The following is an 18,547-nucleotide window of genomic DNA, read 5'->3' on the forward strand; positions in this document are numbered from 1 at the left end:
CGGTTAGTCAGTGTGCGCTCCCGACACCGCAGCTTTACGCACGGCTGTCACTGCGCCATTTATGCGCTTACCCTGAACTTAGACTGATTTTTACACACTTTGTCACAATTGATAATCAATCAGATCTAACCACCGCTCTGTGTCATTTGAAGATGAAGGTTTGACATTTGAACATCGTGCTGCAGTTTAATGGCGCACTAAAGAAGCACATCTATACCACTGCAGCTTGGCTGTTAATGATTACGTGGATGTGTAAGTCTGACATTTGAAGATATTAAATGTACGAGATGAATCTGGCTTCACTTCGCCACCTCACCATCAGCGCTACGCATAAGTACGGACATTCTCCCGCAAAGTTTATTTTTTTTAAATCACAAACTTTGCGTGGGAAGTGGCGTGCGCATCTTTGTGGCATCGCATCTGCGCAACATCCCGCAGTGCATTCTGGTACTTTTAGTCCACTTCGACTTGTTGCCGTGGAGACGAGTTGTCAACGATCGACAATCGACATACGAGAAAGACGTTCCGTGTGCGACATGTGTGACTTATTAGGACGTCAGGATGACATCGAGAGCCTCCAGAACGACCTGGTGGAGCTTCAGGGCGCCATTCTGGAAGTGTTTTCTCGAACCGGACCGGTTCGGTTCCCTTCCAGAAAGTTCCCCGACCAGCTCTCCTGTCACCTGGACATGCCGACTCTGCTGGAGCAGTACGACTACATGGACGGGGAGGACGCTTTCAATCAACACGCACACGTTGTTTTACAGGAGCTGGTAATTGACAGGTAATGTATATTATCTTTACAAACACAGCAGTTTATCTTAGTGTTGGCCTGCTTGTTTAATAAAGAATACTGCATTAAAAGTACCATAATTTGTCATAATCTGATATGCAACTGTTGGTGTTAAATTAACCTACGAAGAACCTTTGTCACTGAATGTTTGAGGGGTATGAGTTTTTTTTGTTTTTTACTTCTTCCAACTCCTTTTCATTATACAAATGTCCATCAAGTGGGCAGTGTTGTTTCATTGTTGTTGTTTTTTGTTTGTTTTACCAATTTAAATTAAAATGTTTCTGTTTTCCTTTCTTTCTTTTTCTCGATATTTGTATTTTCGAATTAAAGTTTCATTCATTCATTTAATATAATTACTGTAAGAGGTCATCTAATGCTTGCATTTTCCCACTTTGCTTGAAAACCAGGCTGCTGCTTCTTCTACAAAGCTTCAATTCCTATGTCGTGCAGCTGAGGAGCAGTGCAGGGAGGGAACAGGAACTACAGAAAGGATGCCAGTCAGTAGGCCTTGTTGCAAAAAGCTATTGGACCAATTTAGTTGAGTTTGTCAAAATGAAGGTACGCATATTACATAGTTTTGTACAATCAGTGTAATATGATGCATCATAAATTCCAGAACACTAACAATCACACTTCTCTTTTTGCTAGGAGAGCTGCAGAGAATTTGGAAACATCCCAATTCGCTCTTATGGGACAAAGACAAAAACACCCATGTCTACAGAGAGGAGCTCAATCGCTGATATGTCCAGACATAATTTATCTGCCTGCTCTTCAAAAAGTTCAATTCATTCACAGAAGCATGTCCCCCCCAGGCCGACACACGACGCCCCGTGTCCTCCTCCAAACAGCAGCCATCATAGAGGCTGCCAGACAATACAGTCGTCCCTCGTTCCCTGCGACGCATGTCGTGAAGTTCAGTCCGCTTTGAAACAGACCGGAGATTCTCTGGTGGATTTGCTGGATGGCGAGGGCCTCCCCTCGTCCCTGCAGCCTCTGCTGCTGGCTGTGGAGGACACCCTGGAGGTGGGACACATGACGGCCGCTGACGTTGCTCAGTGGGGCAACGAGCAGCTCAGGGACATGCGAAGGCTCGCCAAACATCTCGAGCAAGTGCGGGGCACCGTGAAGCCTCTTCAAGAGCGTCTGGCAGCTGCAGAAACAGAACGGGAGAGATTCAGAGCCCAGTTGGCAAAGTCACAGACGGAGTTCAAGCAAAAGCTTGACAGACATCAAGCAACCAGCGTCCAGCTGGAGTTTTCACTGCGCAAAGCAGAGAGAGCCGTGAAGGAAACGGAGAAAAGGCTACAGGAACAGCAGAAACAATTTCAGAGTGGTGAGTAAAGTTATGAACAAACATGAGGAGCTTTCTCTCACGTCACTTGTCACCTAATTAACGTTTCTGCTCCAGAAATTATGACCTTGGAGGAGACGAACTCCAGACTGGAAGAGAAAGTGGCATCACAGCAAGATACATTAGAAACACTTGGTAAGCACATGAGGTTTGGATCACCACAGTAACAAACTTGTAATGATCAGATTTTCAAAGTGCATGGAAATACATTGTATGCTGTGTAATTAATTGTGTTGTTTCTTTTTCTAGAATGTGACAGGAGTGGCCTGCAGGGGAAAGTGAAGACTCTGCAAGTTGAAAAAGAAGAAGAATGTTGTCAACTACAACAAACAATTCAACAATTAGAGCGTCAAAACTCTGACATTCAACTCCTCCTCGACAAGGAGTCTGACAAATACCAGAGTGCATGTCGTGAAAAAGAGGTCAGTATCAAAAATGAAAGAAATGTATCTTTATGTTGTTACTTTATTTTTTCTCTTTTGCTTCTTTCGGTTATGTGTCCAGTCAATGCATGCAAGGCAAAGATCTCTGGAGAGGAGAATTTCTACTCTTGATGAAGATTGTGAGGACCTGCAGAGGGAGCTACAAGAGAGAAAGGAGCTGGAGATGAATCAGCTGCAGCAGATGTCAGAGGAGAAGGAAGAACTGCAGACTCAGCTCACTGAACAACAGGTATATCACAACTCCTTATTATACATGACCGTAGCTACTTTTATTCTAATGCTCTTCTATACACATATATATTTTTTTATATCCATTAGGAGCTGTGTTTAGAAGCTCACAAAAGGAAATGGATCCTAGAAGGGCACGTAGGAGAGCTAAACAGCAGAGTTGCTAAGCTGAAGGAACACATGCGATCTTTAAGGGAGAGGGAGAGAGTGTTGGTGGCGTTCCCAGAACTCACTCCTCTGGCTCGGGCTCAACCACAGAGTAAGTAATTGGAAGTCACCTGCACACTAGCATTACCTGAAATATAAATACATGAATCCTGTGTAGTGAAGCAAAAAAGAAAATTCCTCCTGTCCACTTGCTCATGGGCGAGACCACCATCATGTCTTACATCACCAGCTGGTCTTGCCAACAGTATTACACGGAAGAGCAAAGTGTGAATTTAGAGCTCAATCTTGTAATCTTTTTGGCAGCCATATTTCTTTGAAGGGTTGTTGTTGTTTTTGAAAGCTGACTCGTATATGTTTTCTTTGCAAACAAGCTACAGGCAACGTGATTCTGGATATGAAGCAACAACTGGAAGCAAACAACATTCGAATTGAAGTTCTGGAGCAGGAAAATGCTACTTTGGTACAAAGTCTATTTAAATTGAAGGAACGAGACCAACATGATGGAACCAGGGTATGAAATTACCTGTACCATAAACAAAATAGTTTTTGGGTATATGGCTGGTAATGTTAAAATAAATAATAATAATTTAGAGATATTTCTGTCAATAGGAACATGTTCCCCAGCAGGCTTGGGCTGCTTCTCCTTCCACAACATCAGAAGAAGAACAACAAAATCCTCAAACACGAATGCAGACGAGTCCATTGTAAGTACTTTACTACTGAAATGTGTGCCGGCAAAACACGACCCTAATATTCACATTGAAGACATACTTTATGAATAAATGATGAATTGTTTGCATTTGGTTCCTTGGCTTGACAGGCAGAGCAGCAGTGTGGCGCAGATGAGATGCAGTAACAGAGGAAAGGAAGCAAGTGGAGGAGAAAGTGATCCGGAACCAGACAGGTCACAGGATCGAGTGTCCAGCTCCCACCCGGCCCTGCAAATTAACCTCCAGCCACTCCACCTCAACACAAAATCCACTGCCGTTCAAAGAAATGTGAAGAAGAAGAGCATTTTTCTGCACCCTGACTGCAGATTTGTGAATGACAAGAGAAAATGAAACCTTGAAGGTGTATTTTCACACGAAATGTACAAATTTCAATTCCTGCCCAAGGATCAAGATTTTGATTTTGTGCCGGGAATGACTGGAAAAGGATATGTAACTTGTCGTGCCTATGTGTAAATGCATCTTTAATAAAAATTCAGCAACCTCTTCCCAAACGTTCTGTAGGTTTTCGTATGCTTTTTGTGTCCATGCTTCCAACAATGCGGGACGAGTTACGCACCAAAAACACGGCAGGAAAAAAAAGCAAAGAAAATTCCCTTGCATGCCTGCTTCTCCCTGACGACTACCTGTGTTGACCTTTTACCAGAGATATTTGTAATCTCAGCAGCACGTCTGCTATCTTCATCCCCCATATCAGAGACAATCCCATGATGCTTTACGCGTGGGAGGATGTGACGTAATCGTGAGTGAGGTCTATTACATTGTGGCGGACGGCAGCCCAGTGGTTTTATCTGGCCTATAAAACCGGTTAGACATGGAGCGCAGATCAACACGAGCGATGTTTACTGTAAAACTCTTCATTCAGAGATAGATTGTCGGTGCCGTTCACCGTCCAGAAGGAGCTGCTGCGACGCAACACTACAGTAGTCCCACCCACCAGATGTTATCAGACAAAATGATGCAATATGGCGGTGCCCTAGTTCGCCCTGAAAATATTGACTGACATTAAACCGGTCTGTGGAGTTTGGGGCTTTTATTTTGAAAGCCAATAGCCGAGATTAGGTGTGTGTGTGTGTGTGTGTGTGTGTGTGTGTGTGTGTGTGTGTGTGTGTGTGTGTGTGTGTGTGTGTGTGTGTGTGTGTGTGTGTGCGTGCGTGCGTGTGTGTGTGTGACATTACATTACTTTACCTGTCCACATGTTTTCATTGTGAAAAAGTATCAATAAAGTACCAGTAGTGATCATTAAAGGAGCACTTCTCCAGGTGTGTGTGTCGCCAGGTAGATTAGGTGCAGGTGTGTCTGTTGCCACACAGGAGCAGAGCGCTTACATTAACAAACATGAATCAATGGTGTGGTGGCCTTGAACAAATAAAGATTGTCCCAGAACCATCAGACTGATTTGAACTGTTCTTTAACCTTGAGGGTTAAAGGAAGTTCATGGATTTACTGTGAGCGGCTCATGTTGTAAGATCCTCCATTTCCCAGCAAGGAGGTGAGACAAATATCTGTACTTTTAGTTTTCAGTGACAATTTGTCTCCCAAAAAATTCATGGGAGTGCATGGGAGAAAATCTGGCGCTTGCTGCGAATAAATGCATTTTTAGAGAGAATCATTGTCCTTACAGTCAAAAGTGGCCCCTTGTTTCGCAGCACAATGTCTGTAGCTTTGTTTTAGTTTGACTCGACTCGCACTCGAGCCTATCCACTCCGATGATAAAGCAACGTTTTAAAAGTTTCATCAAGTCTCTGGCTGAAAGTACAGAAACGTCACCCGGTGTTGACGAAGAAGGATTTTTTTCTCAATTCCCTTCTGCTTTGTATTGCACATTTTTTTGTGGGATTCTGCGAGTAACTATAGTCCTGCACTGTTCGAAATGAACCCATCTGAACCCATTTGGCTCATAAACAAGAACAATCGGAGATATCTCACATCCGCTAAAAACCAAATGAAATCCTGATCTAGAATCTGGATCCAGATCCCGATCACCTCGATAATTTAATGGAAGGAAATTTCAACAAATCTTTCCAAAGCATTGTTTTGTGTAAAGCTGGTTGGAAATAACATTTTTGCACCCGTTACTCAAGTTTTTGTAATTTTGTACTGCCGAGTTCTGACAATCTAGCAATAAACTTGCTGTGGATGCAAAGAAGGACGTCTGCTGTGTTACTGCCATGACAACGTAACGTTGAGGGCTGCTTCATGATGTGTTCAAGGCATTTTATCTGTCTCAGGTGCGGTTGTCTTCACAGCAGGTGTATCACGTGGCTTGAGGCAGACGAGCGGTTTGTACAACCTTGAAAGCGACACGTCATGGAGACAGATGCCCGTGTCATTGTTTGTATGCTCTGCAACAAGCGAGGGGAGGGGGAGGGTTTCCATAGAAACACAAGTGCATGCAGGGTTTATCGGCTCCCTGCTCGGCCTTTAGATCCGCCTCTCCAGTGTGTCGTGCATCAAGTGTAAAACCAGACACTTCGGCTCGTTTTAGATTTGTTGACTGTTGCTTCACACATCTGAAGGCTTTGAAATTTGAAACGCAGTGAGCTCGGCTTTGTCAAATGAGTCTAACAGAGAAAATGTTCGCGGCCACCTGATTAGAATTAGTCAGTTTCAACACTTTCATCTCTCATCAAACTACTTGAATGGACAACGGATGTGTCATTTCATTCCCCTAATCGACAGCACGTGACCTGAGAGTTAATCCTTCACTTTGCTTAAGTTGTGTGGTGAAGCATGAGGGAAGTTAATCTACACATGATTCACTTTCTAGTGGAAATGATTTCAGTAGTTTGCTTGACCAAACCATTAATTATAACAAGTGTTGTGCAAGATAGTGATTATGAAGAACAGTCACTCCCTCCAAAAGTATAGTGCAATTGTTTTCTTATATACCTGTAAAGTACCTCTTGTGCTACTTTTAATGATCTCTCTCAGTCTTAATATTGATATTTGTGAGGAAGCATTGCGGTGCCACATTAGCTCATTAGCTGTTGCTGTGTTTGTCAGTCTCATGAAGCATAATAACCTATAAATGATCACGTCGTCGGATGTTTCTTTTTATGTCAGTGCCCAGCTGTCTGAATGCACTGTGGGAAAGTCCACATTTAATTAAATATATTTTCAGAAAACGTTAAAACATGACGATGTTTTCAACAATTTTAACCTTCTATTTGAACCAACAAACTGCACTTTGAGGGACAAATAATAAAGATGTACGTCGTATTTTCTCTATGAATTTTGACCTCTACAAATCACCTGTATTTGAGTGTTATCTGGTAGACCTGCTACAATTGTTCCACTAACCTGATAACACTAACTCAGAATACACAAATCTGTGTATATGTACCCGTTTTATATTGCTCTTAATTTTCCAGCTACTACTTTCCCAGGTCTCCTTTGAAGAAGAGAATCTTAATGAGACTTCCTGGTTAAATTAAGATACACAATGTGTCGTATGTGATCTGCTAGTACATGATAAACAATAACTTTTTTTTTTTAGCTTTTATATTGTGTATGCATGTTTCTCACAAAAGAAAATTGATATGTTTTGTCCTTTATGAAAATTAATTTCTTTTAAATTTCCAATTATACCTGAATTCTTTCTTTGTCAAGGTTTATACTGTAAGAATATGCACGTTGAATTCCGAGGACCTGTGTCTCATATGAATGATCACTGAAAGACACACCACAATTCAGATTACTTTTTTTTGTAAATGCTGCTTCAAAACATTTTATTTTCTTTAACGTCTTTTGCATCTTAGACAGACATACACTCGAACAAAAGATTTCAGACATGAATGTGCATGTACCGAATAAAATACTATTTAGAAGTAAGAAAAAAAAATGCTGTGCCACACACACACACACAAAGAAAGAAAAGACAGAGAAGGTGAGAGAGAGAAAACTCAGCTTAAAAAAGCACCACAGTATTAATATGTCACTGGCCGCAACATTAAAAGCTTAACTGTGACACACAATTACCAGACGATTGTATGCAAACTGTGCAAAGTCGTACAAAAATCTCTTGAACTTAAATCCTTTATGAAACTGTGCTAAAATGTTTCCTGCTGTACATTCTCTTCCACATTAGTGTTTTGGTTTAATAATTCAAAAGCATGAAATCCTGTATAAGATTCTTTTTTTTTTTTCATCCGACAGACACATATAGAGCACAAGTAATCCATTTGAAAACAAAAAGCTTCAGCTTCTGAGAACAGTCTGCATTCTTGACAACACATTTAAGGCCATTGGTTTCTTACGTAACACATGCAAACATAACCTGGAGGATAAAATCAGAACGGACATCATCTTTATTTACTCTTTACACGTGTAATAAAAAATAAAGCCTCATTTGAGTTCACACATTGACACGAGTGCAGACAGTGGGAATGTTATCTGTACGATATGAGAGCGTTCTCACACACGAGGCCATCGCTAATCTAGGTCAAGCTGCAAACTGGCGACAGGGACTGTTGCAAATCTGCCGGGATTACCGAGGCCTCAGAGATACGAAGCAGACCGCGGCGTAATATAATGACCAATGTCTGCCCGCATGAGCGATCCGTGTGCGAAGACTCCCATACTGGATTTGTGCTGGCCTACACAGTTACATCTAATTATTTCTCAGGTTATATCAGTACTAACGACACTGATCATATGATCTAAACGGTCAACGTGCTTTGATATAGAATCCGGTGCCCGTGTGGAGGACGTGGAAAGTGCTGCTTTGTGAAGGAGCGTGGGAAAAATATTGTGCTTAAATGTGAGGACGGAGCAGGGTCACGGGATGAGATTTAGGAGATTAAGAGAAGAGCTGACTGTTCAACCAATGAAAAAGTGAGCATAAATTATTGATAGAGACTGATACGTGTCCATGCAAAACATTAAAAACAGATAGCGCGTCAAACAAAAACAACAGAGACAAAAACAGGAAATATCAAGCTAATAAGACCTGTATAGAATAGAACTGTAATTCATAGCGATAGAAAAATAAATGCGTACGGTATCTTATAATAAATGATTAAATACTTTGAGAAGTCTACAAATAAATACCCGAAGGGCAGGACGGAATAAATGGACTCGAATGATTTAATCCTGTTTCTTTCCTCTGTGGCTTTGGGCAGAGAATTCTGAGAAAAGGCAAAAAATGTAAACTCACAACTCTGTGCATTTCACTGCTTAACCGAAGACATTCATCAGATGAACGCTTACTCTGCTCAAAATAACATTTAAAAACAATGCAGTGGGGTCGTCATCCAGTCTGACAACAAAACAAAACCCCCTCAAAAAACGCCTCATCTTCACTTTCCTGCTCCAGGACTTTAATGATGTTTAAAAAAAAAAAAAAAAAAAGTCCTGCACTGTTTGTGACTAAGAAAGCACCACATACAACCGACATCTGTGTGGAATCAGACAAACTGGAAAAGCTGCAATAACAGAGCAGGCCCGAAAGGAAGAAAACAGGGTTTGAGCCTAAAAAGGTTAAAAGAACGGTAATAAAGCTCTCTACTGTACACAAGTATTACAAGATATTCAAATATGTTTCACCAACAAGACAGAGAGGGTGTATCCCATCCTGCGGTGTGCATACATTATTCAGAGCAACGAGTACAGACTGCCACGCGCTGCGGGGAGTGAAATACAAAGAATTACACTAGTAATAGTACGGAAAATGAGTGAGAGACGACAGACAGCAGAACAGGCAGTGGTAATGATGGATCCAGTCACACATCATCTCTGTGCTGCACTCTCCTCGGCTGCGGAGGCGCTGATGTGTTGCGCTGTGGCGTCGACTTCACCGTCGGGCTGGACGGACTGCACTGTCTCTACCAGGCTGCCGCTGGGGAGCACCACGTACCGGGCGGCCATGTCTTTGGGCTGCAGCTCTCGTATTCCCTCCTTACTGTGCCAGATCCCATAGCCGAAATACACAAAGAGGCCTGGAACGCAGACAGCAGAGCAACATCAAAAAATCAATCAATTTGAATTTAGAGAAGCGTGTGCAGAAAGAAGTGGGACTGAAATTATTTCATGTTGTTGTTACCTCTTTGTGCTTGAATATTCATACTCATGGAAGAGCAGTGCTTCGGGAGGAAATCTTACATTTACCGTAATACTTTTAAATGTAACATTTGTTATTCACCTCTCATTGGGAATGTCAAACCATTTGCGTGTATTACGTGAACAAACCGACACCACCTCTCCCTTTGAACTGCCAATCAGGTTTACGGTGGGATTATGCCGAAAGCTTTACACTTAATGTTGCTCAAATACTCTTGTAAATATACCTTCTAGGGTTTTCTCTCTCTTAGCTCTGAGAGTAAATGAAGAATTTCTATTCTTTTCCTTCAAATTACATTACGGAGGTCAGTGTCCAGCGAGCTTAGCCGCAGGCCTTGTCAAGCCTGATACTCTCCCAGTGTGCATCTTGTTAACTCGCCGCAGTGTGACAGGGACGTTTAAGTGGTTTACTGATCCAGAGAGGCCTTAAGCCAATTCAGATAATCGCGTTTGACCAGCGGCCCCGCCCTCGCCGACAGCATCAACACCAATCAACCACCATGTACATCTCAAGAGGATTGGTGACTTGATTGGATTAAAAAAACTGGATTGATTAGTCAGTAAAGTTGTACACATGTATACACTAATTTCACTATCAACAGGAAGCAGGTGTTTTCTGGTGCGGTATTCCAAATGTGTGCTAAAACACTGTTATAATTTGATGTTAATCATAAACACAATGAAGAACTTACTAAAAATACTATTAAGTAAAACAGTTAACTGTCTTAGTTATATCTATTTACCTGCTTAAAACATAGTCAGATACATACAGACTTAAAAAGGAGTGAGACAAATTTAATATAACCTCCTTAAGCCCATGTGTAACATTACTTATAACATCTACATATTTATAAGCTTAAAAAACGTAACTATGCTTTATGATGCATCTATAAGTATGAATAAGTTATTTCACTGCGACATCTAATATTGTACATAGAACTATGAATAAAAGAGACATTGTGTGATCAATAAACACTGTAAATCTATTTATTCACCTGTTCGGAGTAAAGATGTGTTTTTTTTAAAACAGGAGTTAAATTCAAAAGTCATTGTCTTCTTACCTATGGCAATCCACACAGTGAATCGGATCCAGGTGAGGTAGCTGAGCTTCAGCATGAGGAACACGTTAACGAGAATACTGAGACCTGGAGTCAAGGGGACCAGAGGTACCTACACAAAGACACAGTCAAGAGTGTTTATCAATGCAAACACAACAAACACAATTCATTAAATACATTTAATCGATACGATTTTCGATGATTGATTTGAAGGTGGCTCACCTGAAACGTTTTGTTGTTTCTTTGCGGCTCGTGGGCCCAAATAAGCGCCAGGCTGATAACGAACGCCAAGCTAAAAATCACGATCAGCATTGTGAAGCTCCACAGAGGCAGCTGCAGCTGCTTGTTTCCAAACTCCAGCACTGCACAGAGTGACGCTGAGCTGACGATCAGAGTCATCACGCTGAAGGCCACCACCTCGCCTGGCTCACAATCCCCCAGCAGCCGGTCGAGGTATGGTTCCCAGAAAGCCTTCAGCTGCCCGACGCCACGCCGCTCCTTTTGCTTCTGCCTCTCCACCAACTGGAGTTTGTCGGAGAAAGACTCGTACTGCTTCATCTCCTCGCTGTCCTCGTTGATGGTGTGAGACTCTGCAGGAATGGGGGAAGGCTCAGCGTTGGGATTGGGAGACGTGGAGGCGGTTCCCTTGGAGCTGGATTTTTCAGGCTGGAAGCGCAGCACGATAATGCTCGCCGCCACGAAGGTGTAGGCGAGAAGTGTGCCGATGGACAAAAACTGAACCAAGGCTTCCAGGTCAAAAATGAGCGCCATGGTCGCCATCAGGATCCCGAACACCAAAATAGCATTGATGGGAACTTTGGTGATGGAATTGACTCTTGAGAAGAAGGAGAAGAACAAACCGTCCTCGGCCATTGCGTACACAATGCGAGGCAGAGAGAAGAGATTTGCCAGGAGCACAGTGTTCATGGCTGGAAATGAAAGCGGCAGAAAGAAAGTGAAGCAATGAGAAGTCAATACATTTGCTGACAAATATGCACCGACATCTATCCAAATTGCACTTTTGACACTCACCACAAATGGAACCGACTGCCACGATGATCCCCGCCCAGCTGTAACCACGGCGGAAGAAAGCATCTGCCAGGGCTGAATTGGGGTCCAGGGTACGCCAGGGCACAATTAACGTGAGCACTGTGGACACCAGGATGTAGGCTGTTGTCGCCAGTGCGAGGGAGATGGCAGTGGCAAGAGGAACGGCCTTCTGTGGATTCTTCGCCTCCTCGCTTGAGGAAGCGATGACGTCGAAGCCTACGAATGCATAAAAGCAAGTGGCTGAGCCGGCAAGGATTCCTGATATCCCATAGGGTGCGAAGCCTCCTTGTTCCGGGCTCCAGTTGGCCGGCTCAGCCAGGATAAAACCGAACACCAAGATGAAAATGATGACAGCCATACTGATGGTGGAGAAGATGTGGTTTAGGTACGAGGACACTTGAACGCCGAAGGAGATGAAGAACGAGGCGGCGACTATAATTCCTGCAGCAAGAAGGTCGGGGTAATGGGCGAGGAAGGGCACGTTCCACTGCATGATGTGCGTCTCTGTGAAGTTCTGGATAGCGTGGTTGAAAATGGAGTCTAGGTAGCCACTCCAGGCGCGCGCCACGGCAGCACCACCGATCATGTTCTCCAGAATCACGTTCCAGCCAATGAGAAAGGCCCAAATCTCCCCCACCGACACGTAGGTAAACATGTAGGCTGATCCTGTTTTGGGAATCCGCGCTCCAAACTCGGCGTAACAGAAGGCGGCCAGCAAAGACGCGAACCCGGCGAAAAGGAACGATATGATGACAGCGGGCCCCGCCGTGTCTTTCGCCACCGTTCCAGTCAGGACGTACAGTCCAGAGCCCACCATGCCGCCAACACCCAACAGAGTCAGGTCTAATGTGGAGAGGCAGCGTTTCAGCGACGTTGCCATCATGTCGTCATCGAGCGTCTTGAGTCGGTTCAGTTTCTGACAAAGGCGCACTGCAGGCGCGCAGCCTAGTGGACAGGTTGCCATAGTTACGGAGTCAATGGGCCAGCTGGGCAGATCGGAGTTGTGCCAGTCAAATTGGTTCCATGTCCCGGATATGAAGGAAGACCTGCAAGACACAACACAGCATGTACAAATGTATACATTAGAACAGGATAAACAACGACAACGACAGGATCAGGATACTATGGAGTCGTCTAGATTGTTTGGTCTGTGGCAACACCTGACTTAAACATTTTTACCGTTCATATTCAAGGCATATAGAAAGTATCGTCCTTAAATATTACATTTATAATCATACAAAATGTTCTTGCACTATGTATGCTTTTCTTTTTCTTTATTTACAAAGTCAGACTAATAAAGAATTGCAAGAAATTCAATCTAACTGCAGGAGAGGAAAGAACCTAAACTATGTAATATATCAACTACGTATCAGTGGTGTATTTGACAGGAGAAAAATGAACAATTTAGCCTTAATAAAGGGCCAATAGGAAAGCAATGGAAATGATTTGTCAATAGAGGTCCAGTGGTAAATGAAAGTCTTTTGGGTTCCTTGTTGGGTCGGAGTGAACGTCTGATGATGGGAGGAAAAAGTTATGAAATGTTTCTGGAATGTCTTGTTTATTGTTAATAACTTTATACATAAATATGCATGTTTGTGGAGTTTTAGATGAAATTGGTAAAAGTTTGAACTTTCTAAACAGAGGTGCAGTTGACTCTTGACTTCTGGAATATTCAATGGTTTTTAAAAACTATGTTTTATACAAGTAGTATTTTGTTGAGTGAATAAGGCTGTGAGGCAGACCAGACAAAACTACAATATGTGAGGCGTTGACATATTAAACTGTTTTACAGTGACATTAGACATGAATTATTTATGAAATGAGATACAGTATCCTTCTGATAATACCATAGGATTTTAACACTTTGTCGTAGTGTTAAAATGTGGTTTTCCTCATGGTGCACTCTCATGAACTAAAACATTCAGATATTTTGTACCAGAAAGCGGTTTGATTTCAGTATCATTGTTCAGTAAATTTAGATCACTTTTGGGATATGAGGGAAAAAAGTACATTGCAAAACTAAAATGTGAGCATTTCACAATATATCTTATTCAATTAACACACATCTTATTGTGTAAACATTGGATTACAGCCATGATATATAAATAACATTTAGTCATGCATTATTTTATGTGACTTTAACGGTTGTATATTTCCACATGTTTTTAATACTAAAACCATGAGCGCTCAACATACATACGTCATCCAAAGCACAAATGTGCAAAAGTACAGCATGATAAAGTCTGACTTGTGGTATTTCGTTCCTCGGGAACATGCCAGCAGTCTTTATCCTGCCGACCTGGGCGGTGCAACATCCGATTCCTGGCCTCGGTCGGCATATGGCGACAGCAGGATGCCTCCATTAACATTACGTAACGCTTTATTCCCCCTCTAGAAATAAGACCGATGTAATAAAGTACAACAGCCGCTCAGCTTGCGTGTTGAAACAAAGCACCAATATTTTATAATAATAATAGTAATAATAATAGACGCCCACATGGAAGAGAAAGACGCTTTTTTTTTATTTATTCCAAATTAATAATTTAGAACAAAATGGAAACGCAGATGGTGAACGCACCACAGCTGTGCCAGAAAGACTGCGCTCATCCGCACTTCTCATATCCGAGTAAGGTGCGATTATTAGAATACACATAGGTTAAAAAAAAATAAATGGAAAAATAAATAAATAAATATATGTGTTTACCGTTGATGTTCACGGGCTGTCGGTGGTGCTGCGGCTGGTCCGGGGCCGGGAGAAGTTACCGGGCCACATCGTCTGCGCGCGGCGGCAGTGATGATGGAGCAGGAGGTGCGCTGGAGGAGAAAACCAACACGCGCTGCCTGGACGGCTTCTTAAAGGCGCAGCGGCCTTCACCGCCCCTCCAGACCCCACCCATCTCCGGCAGGAGGATCCAAAAAAATGGAAAGTAAATATACATTTCCTTTGGAACGCTAAAGAGGAACAATGTTATACTCATTGTAGAAAAAAAGTCAAACATTTCAACCGTTTTTGTGGTTTAATCATTCGTGTAAATAAATCATTCATCCATCTTTCATACTGGTCTACAACTTCCCACCTGACAATGAGTAAAGGCACATCCTGACAGAGACAGAGATATTTTAAAGTCAAAAGCAAAGGATCCATTCGTGTATCTTCTGCACTGGTCTATCCTGTTCATGGTCGCACGATATCACTGGGTAAACACAGAGACACAAACCAGCACACACATCCGCACCTCTGGCTAACTTGGAGTTAACAATGAACCTCAAATACATATTTGTAACTGTGAGAAGCAACAAGAGCTCTCAGAATAAACCCACGCACACGAGGAGAACGTGGAAACTGCAGTGGAAGGCCTCCCAGCCTTTACTGGAACTGAGAATGTTCTCACTTTGAAGAGTGCTTGATTACTGCACCATGTGTACGGCCTACCACTAAACTGTCTGCTTCATAAGCTCAGATGTTTTTTTTGTTGTTTTTAAACTGAGGGTACTCTAACAAAAGAGGAACAAATCTGTTTTTTGTTTTTATTAACTGTAATATCATCAATGAAATAACTGACTAAATGAGCATTTCAACTTTTTAATAATTATTTGAAATGCACCTGTAAATATTTGTCAAAACGAGATACAGCAGCCATTATAGGTTGCAGTATTAACCTCCACTTTACATTATTCATACAGCAAATAGACCTGAAACTCATTGAGCAAAACACACTGAAAGAAAACGCAACACAAACACAAGTGAATAGCGACTGATGAGGGCAACGGTGACTGCAGTCTTCATTGAAAGGACATGTCTTTAATTTATTTCAAACAGTTCCATCATACTTGCAATTCTAAAATCATGAAGAGGGCGGGACTCACAAGAAAACAATAAAACCTGATTTGCTTGCTGACCCAGAAAGATTCCTTTTTTACACCACTAAGCAAAGACAAACAGCCAAATCACCTTTTAGAATCTCTGGCAGCAAACTGCAGATATGGGTATGAGGCACAAAAAGCCCTCACATGTCTGTCCAATGTGTTTTACAGCAGAGCACCAGAATTCAAGTAAGTTAAAACAAGTTTTCACTCTTGCTTTCTCCAAAGCATTCAGTTAATTCCAAATGATTGTAAACCCTTTAAAGGTTTAGGACATTTTAAAGACAATTTATGATTCAGTAAACCCTGATGAATCCCAATATTGTCCGATATCAATCCTTGTATGTAAAGTATTCACCAGTATATGTGAAAAGATAAAAGCTGCAAAAAAAAAAAAAATCTTTTGAAGGATTTTATTCAACAAATAAAGAAACCAACACAGAAAGTCAGTAAATGTTGGTTCGTCGCAGCTTAGAGAATAAATCAATAACTTTTAAACATCACAAGACTAAAATAAAATGTAATCTGGACCAAAATTGAACATATAAAAAAACATGTATACATGATCATCAAATCAAAAACACATAGGAAAGCTTGTCAGAAAACTGCTCAAATACAATGTAATAACATTATTCAGAACATTATGGCAGTTAAACTTCACGCACCAGTGCAATAAACAATAGTGGCCACAAATTAACTTGTTTCTGAACAAGACACTGATCACCAGATGGTGTCAGAACACTGCTGCTGTGCCTCTGTGCACAACTGAACTCTACTCCTCAACTCAACCCTGCTGACTGCTCTCACAACCTCAAGAGACAGTTGAGGATTCGATCTCACTGCATGAAGGTTGAGAGAATCTCCTTTAGTCCTTCAAAATGTGCAGAATAATTTCTCACTAAATAACTTCCCACGTCAACACCGCGTGACGTAGCACTCAAGCCGTCACGTCTTGTTTCTGCTCTGATCAAGAGCTCAGTTAACATTCTTCGGCCTGGGCGATGACAGCAGGCGCTTTAATACTTTCTCAATGTATTGTAGCGCGCTGTCACGTTCACCAATTCAAGAAAGTATGAAGGCCGAAGCAGTTGTAGGTCTGTGTATGAGTGTCTTTCGGCGACACTGGCATTCTTCTTCATGGTCTTCATAGTAATCCTGCCTGTGACTCCCTTTGTTGCAGCTTGTGGATCAGTTCAAGTAGGTTCATCTGCATCATCAGCTCCTGAAAGGCAGTGGGAGAGAAGTTAGTGACGACATATATCGCCTCCTGCTGGACATTTGTATCCATCACATAATGCGTTCTCTAATTGCCACAGTACCACTGAATGTGGCATGAGTGAGCATTTGAGTGGCATTGAGAAGGCGGTTGGCGACACCGACCTGGGGATTTGTGGTGATGAAGAACCCAGGCACGCCCGCTTTCTCCAGGGTGTTTTGCTGGTCAATCACTTTTTGATCCATTTCTGCAACAATCTTTTTGTCCATCATCTTTTGTTCCTCTCTCACACGCATCTCTAATGCCTAGTGACAAAACATGTTACTATTAATACACTAATAAGAACAAGGCTTTACCATAGCCCTTTCAGTAAACACTCACCTCTAATTCTGCTCGCTGGTTCGACTTCAGAATTGCGAGGTTGTGTGACTTGCATGATTGCAGAGCGTCTTTGTGCTTACGAGCAAGCTCTTGCTTGAGGCCTAAACACACAAAAGGTATCACACAATGGCTGCGCACACAACAACTAAAACCAAAAGCCATATTACTGAAGTGTCTACTGTGCACCATACGAAATTACACTTTGTGAAAGTGTAAGATAGGTGGATCTAAACCTTAGAAAAGGTTGAGCTCTCCAAATCCCACTATTATGAACACCTCGACCATACAGTAGTGGAGTACTTGATTAACTATCAGTAGTTCACAAAGGAGACATGCTTAATCCTAATAATCACTGATCAGTTTTTCCACCCACAGATATAGTCTACAAAGAAGTAGCATTAAAATGGGCTCACAAGTGTATTGGTTGATATTTACTCTGATGCAGGACTACAATGTGGAATGAGTTGGCTTCTGATGTCACAGTGCAATTCATGTTAAAATCTAATTAATAATCCTTGTGTACTTTCTGCAAACCCGGTGTTTCGGGTTAAGTAGTTTCCCCGTTAACTGGTGACCGACTTCCTCAAGTGTGAGTCGTTGCTACTGGTAACAGCAGACATTAATAACCCGACAGACACCCGTAGCTGCCATGGAAAACAGCGTTTAACCGCATTTACAATACAGTTTCGAAGTTTCGTAAATTTTATAAGTCCTATTTTAAAATCTGCTGTGACGAGCAGCAACAACAGACGCGCAAGGGCGGTGGTCACCAGTTAACAGGGACACCAGTTTATCCGAAACACTGGCAACACCTACCCTGGTGTTCGGCATGTAGCTTCTGCCGTTGATTGTACAGATTCTTCTCAGTCAGATGTTGGATGTCCAGGAGTCCCTGCACAATCTCGTACACGGTGCCGTCGATGAGCGCCAGAGCCAGGTCACTGAGCGTGTTGTAGGACAGCCTTTGCTGGAAGGAGCTAATTCATACGAACAGCACCACAGTCCAGTCACAAATCACTCACCACGAGAACACTGAATTATGTGATTAAAGCCACAATACCTCGGTAGATCTTTGACCAAAGTTTGCAGCTCGGACAAAAGATAGTAATGTCTCTCTTGGTGTTTTGTTGAGTCGTCGATGATTCCCAAATAACCATCCATCTCTTCAAAGAAAAAACAACCCTCAATGCTTCAGGTTTATGATGCT

General features: G+C 42.3%; 3 protein-coding genes across 3 annotated transcripts; 1 reads left to right on the plus strand and 2 right to left on the minus strand.

Annotated features, from left to right (window-relative positions):
- Positions 1–536: 536 nt before the first annotated feature.
- On the plus strand, positions 537–5,981 carry ccdc157 (coiled-coil domain containing 157; the record flags this gene model as incomplete). The annotated part of the gene is made up of 8 exons (XM_080499206.1): positions 537–784; positions 1,201–1,351; positions 1,589–2,126; positions 2,394–2,566; positions 2,649–2,816; positions 2,906–3,074; positions 3,355–3,494; positions 5,943–5,981. The coding sequence occupies 8 exons, from the start codon at positions 537–539 to the stop codon at positions 5,979–5,981; spliced, it is 1,626 nt and encodes a 541-aa protein (XP_080355332.1).
- Positions 5,982–9,294: 3,313 nt separating this feature from the next.
- slc7a4 (solute carrier family 7 member 4) lies at positions 9,295–14,683 on the minus strand. The gene is made up of 5 exons (XM_080499034.1): positions 14,584–14,683; positions 11,862–12,925; positions 11,052–11,758; positions 10,833–10,941; positions 9,295–9,650 (listed from the first exon to the last, which is right to left on the minus strand). The coding sequence occupies exons 2-5, from the start codon at positions 12,841–12,843 to the stop codon at positions 9,442–9,444; spliced, it is 2,007 nt and encodes a 668-aa protein (XP_080355160.1). The 5' UTR covers positions 12,844–12,925; positions 14,584–14,683; the 3' UTR covers positions 9,295–9,441.
- Positions 14,684–16,743: 2,060 nt separating this feature from the next.
- On the minus strand, positions 16,744–18,540 carry dgcr6 (DiGeorge syndrome critical region gene 6). Its single transcript, XM_080499595.1, has 5 exons — positions 18,401–18,540; positions 18,157–18,317; positions 17,341–17,441; positions 17,124–17,264; positions 16,744–16,965 (listed from the first exon to the last, which is right to left on the minus strand). The coding sequence occupies exons 1-5, from the start codon at positions 18,499–18,501 to the stop codon at positions 16,888–16,890; spliced, it is 582 nt and encodes a 193-aa protein (XP_080355721.1). The 5' UTR covers positions 18,502–18,540; the 3' UTR covers positions 16,744–16,887.
- Positions 18,541–18,547: the final 7 nt, after the last annotated feature.

The sequence above is a fragment of the Blennius ocellaris genome, assembly GCF_963422515.1.
Source record: "Blennius ocellaris genome assembly, chromosome: 7".
Classification (NCBI taxonomy): Eukaryota; Metazoa; Chordata; class Actinopteri; order Blenniiformes; family Blenniidae; genus Blennius; species Blennius ocellaris.